Here is a 7,866-nt window from a genome sequence, read left to right as displayed (position 1 = left end):
GTGAAAACCTGACCTGGAGATGATGGAGGAGATGTAACTGGAGGTTCTGAGATGGATTGTGTCTGTAGGGAACAATATCATGGCTGCCTTCTATCCACATCTTTATGGAGAATGAAACCATAGAGAAGAACCAGGCATTTGACAGATTCCCTGAAATCCTTGTTAGTGAAATGGATCATGTTCCAGCACGCAGTCTTGTAGATCGGTTTCTGCTGCCAAAATAAATCCTCATTGTTTCCTCTTGTGCTTTGTGTTTTAGGGTGCCACCATCTATTGTTTGCTCTACTTGTCTACGGACCTTTATCATTTCTCATTTTCTGAAGAAAGTTTCCCATTACCACCATTAAGAGGCACATTTATCAAGAGTCAAATTTCAAATTCATGCGAGTTTTTAAAAATTCCTATGAACACGAAATTCGACCAATTGAAATTCATAAAAAAAAAAAAAATCTAAAATTTTAAGCTCGGGTTATTAGGATTGACCTGAAAACTCGAATAAAATTCAATTTGAGTTTTAAAAACTCGATTTGAGTTTTTTCTCCGGAAAAACTCGGTCAGGAAGGGTGCAAATAATCCCAGGACATCTCCCGTTGATTAAAGGGCAAGAGTGTGATAAATCTCGAAAATCTAATCCAATTTTAACAATTCACTAGTCAAATTTAAGAGTTTGGGCCATAGAAAGATTAGAAAATTTGAATTTTCAATTTGATAAATCTGCCCCTAAATGTACCCTGTAAGTATAACTGAGGTGTAACAGACTGAAGTTTTAGGGATGCACCGAATCCACTATTTTGGATTCGGCCGAACCCCTGAATCTTTCGTGAAAGATTTGGCCGAATACCAAACCAAATCCTAACTTGTATATGCAAATTAGGGGTGGGAAGGGGAAAACATTTTTTACTTCCTTGTTTTGTGACAAAAGTCACGTGATTTCCCTCCCATTCCCAAATTTGCATATGTAAATTAGGATTAGGTTCGGCCTGGCAGAGGGATTCAGCCAAATCCTGTTGAAAAAGGCCGAATCCCGGATTCGGTGCATCCCTACCTTGTTTATAGATCAGCTGAGTTCAGGTCAGTCAGAATTTTCCCCACAATATAGGAAAGCGCTAGGACAGGAATTACATTTTATATTATAGAGTGGATTATTTGCAATGTAAAGTGATTCGGTCATGATTTTTATGGTGTAGTTTTTATTTCTAGATGACACTGTTTACACTGCAAATAATTCACTCTACAATATAAAATTTAATTCCTGAACCAGCAAGTGTATTGTTTTAAGTTGTAATATTGGTGTGTAGGTGCATCTCGGGTCATTTTGGCTGGTCATGTGCTTTCAGAAAGAGTCAGCACTTTAGGATGGAACTGCTTTCTGGCAGGCTGTTGTTTCTCCTACTCAATGTAACTGAATGTGTCGCAGTGGGACCTAGATTTTACTATGGAGTGCTGTTCTTAGATCTACCAGGCAGCTGTTATCTGTTACCTCCCCATTGTTCTGCTGATGGGCTATACTCCAACTTGCAGTACGGCAGTAAATAGTGACTGAAGTTTATCAGAGCACAAGTCACATGACTGGGGGCAGCTGGGAAACTGACAATATGTCTAGCCCCATGTCAGATTTCAAAATTAAATATAAAAAAATCCATTTGCTCTTTTGAAATACAGATTTCAGTGCAAAAGTCTACTGGAGCACCACTATTAACTGATGCATTTTGAAAAGTATCCCTTTAAGGGAAGACGGTGACATCTGTGAAGGCCACTTTTGGATTCATTATAGCATCATTATGGGTTCAAAAGTCTCTATAATGCAGCCCCAACATATCCCAAGCCCACTCTCTGCTGCCCCTATAACATTCAGATTCCTACACAATTCTTTTATTGTTTTTATTTGACAAGCAGCAATATCATGTTTGTCATTTTGTACATTTGGAAGTACATACAATTAATAGGTTATCTGTAATATTACAATATTTCGTTTTTATTTTAGGTTGGGGGGGGGACCGAACCCATCATCTGGTTTGGGGTTTGGATTAATCCAATCTCTTTTTTTGGACGATTCAAACATAATCCAGGGAGCATGGCTGAACCCAATCCAAACACTTAAAGGGTTTGTGCTCTTTAATACTATTTTTTAATGGTGTAAAAGTACCAGAATTCTAAAAGAATTTGCATCTGGTTTTTATTTTGGTGGTTTTTGAATGATTTTCATTTCTGTTTTGCAGCTCTCGAGGCTTTTAATCTGGTTACTAGGGGGTAATTCCAAGTCTTGAAATCAAAACAGAAGATGAACAGTACAGGGCCTAAACGTGAAATAAGCAATAAAGCAAAGAACAATAAAAACTGAAGTCTCATAGTCAATATGATGTTTGTTTGATGGGGTCAGTGACCCCCCCCCAATGACAACATAACACTTTCAGCTGCAAGATGTAAAGAGCTAGAATAGGACGGGCAATAATTCCAAATAATTCAAAAACAATGCAAAACACATTTTAAAGACCAAGGGGCAGATTTTTCTAGGGTCAAATTGAAAATTATAATTTGAAATTTCAAAATTTTAATGGTCAAAACTGTCAAAACCGACTAGGGAGTTATTCAAATTAAATTCGAGTTTGTTTTTTTAAAAAAAAAATCTAATTAGATTTTCCAGATTTATCATACTCTGGCCCTTTAAGAACTAGAATTCGACTATTCGCCACCTTAAACTTGTCGAATTGCTGTTTAAGTCAATGGGAGACATCCAGGGATCAAGTTTGCAGCCTTCCTGACATTCGAGTTTTTTCGGAGAAAAACTCAAATCGAAATTCGATTCGAGTTTTCAGGTTGATTCCATTCATCCGAGTATTTTTTTTAATGCATTTCGATTTTCAGATTTATTGGAGTTTTTAAAAACTCACGTGAATTTGAAATATGACAGTTGATAATCGTGCCTCCAAATGTTTTGCGGGTGGTGCAATTTTTTTTATACATTTTGCTCCGATTTGAATATGCCAAATAGTGTCCAGATTTGGTTCAGTTTTCAGCTGAAACTTTCATGGAGGATTTGGTGTTCAGCAGCAATGATGGGTTTGGTGCCTCCCTACTTAAGGTCGTTTAAGATACATTAAAAAAAGAAACACATCAACTGCAAACGTGATGGGTGGGTGGAGGGGACGGACATTACCCAACCAAAAATGTCCTCATTCCTGAAAATCCTTCACTCGTTCTTTTAGTAGCTTTGTCAGAATGGCATGAGCTGAAATATATTTCTAGGCATTTTCACTGGCGCTCATGATGTGGCACTGGGGATGTCGTAAACAGCAGTAACATAGAAACTGCCAGATGACAGAATATGGAGGCAAAGGTCTGTTTATTTCCACAGGAACACACCAAACAGCGACTTCCTTTCGCGCCCTTCATAGCGGCCTCTTCACGCGACGTAACTATATTCGTCTGACGACGATTGGCTTCTCTCGATGTACTGCTTGTCTATGAGAACTTCAATGCACTTCTTTATCATGCTGATGCTGGGGTTAAACCTCGCTCTGGACTGGCTAATGACCTGGGTGGGAAGAGAAAACAAACATCACCAACGGCAATACTCTTAAAGGTATACTGTCATGGGAAAAAATGTTTTGTTTTTTGTTTTTTTTTTCAAAAGGCATCAGTTAATAGTGCTGCTCCAGTAGAATTCTGCATTGAAATCTATTTCTCAAAAGAGCAAACAGATTTTTTTACATTCAATTTTGAAATCTTATATGGGGCTAGAGCCGCTAGACATATTGTCAGTTTCCCAGCTGCCCCCAGTCATGTGACTTGTGCTCTGATAAACTTCAGTTACTCTTTACTGCAAGTTGGAGTGATATCACCTCCTCCCTACCCCACCCAGCAGCCTAACAACAATGGGACGGTAACCAGTTAACAGCAAGATAACAGCTGCCTGGTAGATCAAGTTACATAGTTAAATTGGGTTGAAAAAAGGCAAAGTCCATCAAGTGACTGCAGATGTTTAATATAGTTACTCTATTATTATAGATTTATTTGTTTAAAAAAAGTTAAATGGCTTTGTTAGTTCTTCTTCGTTTCTAGGGATGCACCGTTAGTTCTTCTTATCTAGGGATGCACCGAAACCACTATTCAGCAGAACCCCCGAATCCTTCATGAAAGATTCGGCCGATTACCGAACCGAATATAATTTGCATATGCAAATTGGGGTGGGAAGGGGAAAACATTTTTTACTTCCTTGTTTTGTGACAAAAAGTCACGCGATTTGCCTCCCTGCCCCTTATTTGCATATGCAAATTAGGATTCGGCCGAGCAGAAGGATTTGGCTGAATCCAAATCCTGCTGAAAAAGGCCAAATCCCGAACAGAATCCTGGATTCGGTGCATCCCTGGTCTTATCCTCGTATCCTTAAAAACTAGAGCATACAAGCCATGTAGAACATTGGCCATACTTTCCTTTACATCCAATGAACTACAGGTATAGGATCTGTTATCCAGAAACTCGTAATCCAGAAAGCTACAAATTATGGAAAGGCCGTCTCCCATAGACTCGATTCTATCCAAATTTTTTAAAATATAATTCCTTTTTCTCTGTAATAATAAAACAGTACCTTGTGCTTGATCAAATAATATATAATTATCGGACGCAAAACCAGACTATTGGGTTTATTTACTATTTAAATGATTTAATAGTCCATTTTAAGTACAGGTATTGGACCTGTTATCCAGAAACCCGTAATCCAAAAAGATATAAATCATGGAAAGTCCATCTCCCATAGACTCGATTATATCGAAAAAATCCAAATTTTTTAAAGTATATTTAATTCTTCTCTGTAATAATAAAACAGTAGCTTGTACTTGAGCCAAACTAAGATATAATTAATCCTTATTGGAAGCAGAGCCAGCCTATTGGGTTTATTTAATGTTTACATGATTCTTTAGTAGATTTTAAGTACAGGTATGGGACCTGTTATCCAAAATGCTCGGGACCTGGGGTTTTCCAGATAATCGGTGAAACTACTGTATGAGAAATCAAGTTCTATCCTAAAGTTTCATGCAAGATATGCACTTAGAATAAATACACCCGCTGATAAGAACTTACCAAAGTATATGGGTGGCCGAGGTGCTCCAGCCCCAGGCTCTCAGCTCAAGGGAGCAGATTTAGGGCGCGTAAAAGCAAAAATAAAGGGTGTAGGGCACTGGAAACCATTCCAGGTCCGACCAAAAGTTAAAAAACATGAAAAATACTTTATTGATCAATCTTCTCAAGCCTTATGCGTTTCATTTCCATTTGACCCTTAGGGTAGGACTCCACGGGCAATTTCCGCACGATCCGATTTGATGCCTGCGTATTTGCTCATCGGATCGCTCCAAAATCGTCCCTGGTGTTCCTCCATTAAATATTGGCTCCAAGTGTCAGATGGACACAAAACATAAGACTTGAGATGATTGATCAAAAAAATATTTTTCATTTTTAAACTTTTGGTCGGACCTGGTATGGTTTCCAGTGCCCTACACGCTTTATTTTTACTTCTACACGGTCTATCCCAGTGGTCCCTAACCATTAGCTCGTGAGCAACATGTTGCTCTCCAACCGCTTGGATGTTGCTCCCAGTGGCCTCAAAGCAGCTTCTTATTTTTGAATTCCAGACTTGGAAGCAAGTTTTGGTTGTATAAAAACCAGATGCACTGCCAAACAGAGTCTCCTGTAGGTTGACAACTCACATAGGGGCTACTAAATGGTCAATCACAGCCCTTATTTGGCACCCCAAGAACATTTTTTATGCTAGCATTGCTCCCCAAATCCTTTTACTTCTGAATGTTGCTCACAGGTTCAAAAAGTTGAGGATCCCTAGTCTATCCTATATTCGCCGTAAGATGTGACTATGGGATAGAAGCCTTCGCTCCATGTCGCACACTTTTGCCTTAATATTGGAGTCTGGAAATGGCTCTTACCTCCTGTATCAGGGCGTTATGTCGTAAAATTTTGCGTGCTTTCATTATACGCACTATAGCAGCTTGTAGGTACATTTTCCGGTCCTCATCGACGGCACTTCTGGTCTGTTCCACCTCCTGCAGAGGACAACCAAAAAGAACCATTAGCTGCTAATCCTTTCCCATTGAGCGTTACAAGGTGTACAGCAATGAGGAATGATTACAGAGGAGGGAAGCCAAAGTCCTAGACCTACAGAGATCACACAGGTATAAGACTGCAGTTCAGTTCTCACTACAGAAGTGATAATGTTATGGGCCCTTAATGTCTATTACAGGTGTCCTTGAAAAGAAGGGGTTGTGATTCTATTTGCAGTAAGAAGAATGCACAGTTACCTACCAGAGAGAAGCGCCTCTCCCCTCTCCAAAGCATAGCTTCCTCAGCACCCGTGGGCTGTGCCCCCTTGATGAGATGAAAAAAATTCAGAAGCTTCTCTGAAACCAGCGGATGAGCCTAATTATTTGCTTACAGTAGTCTTTAAATGGGTGGTGCTGTCACAGAGGCAGAATCTAAAGGCCGATCCCCATTGCTTGTACTACATTCTCATACTGGAGACACACTTTATGGCCAAAAGTACCCACCACTTGTCCTCAGTTGGACACTCACTGCTCAGCTCCACCTAGAAGCACCACTATCCATAGGGAGCCTGGGGGATTTATGGGGGATCACCTTAAAGGGCATGTAAAGCCAAAAAAAAAATAAAATCCAATTTTTACTTTCTTTAATGAAAAGGGAACCTATCTCCAATATACTTTAATTAAAAAATGTGTACCGTTTTTATAAGAAACCTGACTGTATGCAGTGAAATTCTTCCTTCATTTACTGCTGTGGATAGGAATTGTCAGATGGTCCCTAACTGCTGAGCAGGGAAACAATCATACTTATGAACAGCAGGGGGAGCCCCCGCCTTACTTCCAAGCCATGCAGAACTCAAGCAGCTTTGTTTGTTTCCCTGTAGAGCAGTCGGCGACTGTGTAGAGATTTGTATTGGATTTTAATTTTTGCCTTTACATCCCCTTTAGGGCAGAGACATACGCTGTGATTTCACCCAGTGACAATTCTGCTCTTCTTCGGGCGACTAATCTCCACCAACTGCCTTCCCGCCGGCTAGAAATGTAAATCGCCAGCGGGGTTATACTCTGTTTGCTTCGCCCGAAGTTTCCTCGTGAGGCCACTTCGGAAAACGAAGCGTTCCGAGTGACATCCCGCCGGCGATTTACATTCTAGCAGGCAGTTCGGGGAGATTAGTCTCCTGAAGCAGAATCTATTTGTCGCTGGGTGACTAATCTCCCGAAATAGCCATGTGTGTCTCTGCCCTAACTGTTTGCAACTCCAGCTGCAGGGACAAAGATCATGGAAAAAAATTTAAATAGATAAAACTGGGATTCTATTTGGAGGATTATTTTGCTGCAGCCACTGGTTCTGCAGAGTTGGAGAAAGTTTGTATTAATCAATACAAAACCTATAAAAATCCACATTAGATTACATGACAACACAGGACCCAGTGCAGTCTGTATATTCCGATTATTAATCAGTCTTGCTGTATCAGCTTCTGGCAGATATTATTTGGCTGTTTTGATAATTTACAACAATCCCTAAGCAGCCCAGACCACACTGAGCATGTGCACAGTCTTGGTCTTGCAAAGATGTTTAACAAAGTTACAAGATGGTGACCCCCCGTGGCCAATTTTGAAAGCATAAATCATTTGTTTGATTAGGCCTGTGGTGCAGTAAGTTCATGTTTATGTTTAGTATACAAACTACAGCATTTCTAGCCTTATTCTATTTTAGACTTTACTTTCCCTTTAAGGGAAGATAAATGAGCCAGAAGCCAGGCACTGAACACGGACCCCAGAAAATGATTTGCTCTATTTGCAAATGCAGATGATTAATCAC

The 7,866-nt window shown here is 39.8% G+C and overlaps 1 protein-coding gene across 3 annotated transcripts in view; it reads right to left on the bottom strand.

Moving 5' to 3' along the window:
- Positions 1 to 1,867: 1,867 nt before the first annotated feature.
- The window catches only part of cul2.S (cullin 2 S homeolog), a 50,735-nt gene continuing 44,736 nt past the window's right edge, over positions 1,868 to 7,866 (bottom strand). For 2 of the 3 annotated variants that reach the window (XM_018269054.2, XM_018269053.2), the window contains 3 exons: positions 6,310 to 6,372; positions 5,934 to 6,050; positions 1,868 to 3,535 (listed from right to left, as the gene is read on the bottom strand). In XM_018269054.2, the coding sequence (XP_018124543.1) occupies positions 3,404 to 3,535; positions 5,934 to 6,050; positions 6,310 to 6,372 (312 nt within the window). In that variant the 3' untranslated portion in view covers positions 1,868 to 3,403. The remainder of the gene's footprint in view (positions 3,536 to 5,933; positions 6,051 to 6,309; positions 6,373 to 7,866) is intronic. The other variant, XM_018269055.2, reaches the window with a different exon arrangement.

The sequence above is a fragment of the Xenopus laevis genome, chromosome 6S (genome assembly GCF_017654675.1).
Source record: "Xenopus laevis strain J_2021 chromosome 6S, Xenopus_laevis_v10.1, whole genome shotgun sequence".
Classification (NCBI taxonomy): Eukaryota; Metazoa; Chordata; class Amphibia; order Anura; family Pipidae; genus Xenopus; species Xenopus laevis.
This window is presented reverse-complemented; position numbering and strand designations above follow the sequence as displayed.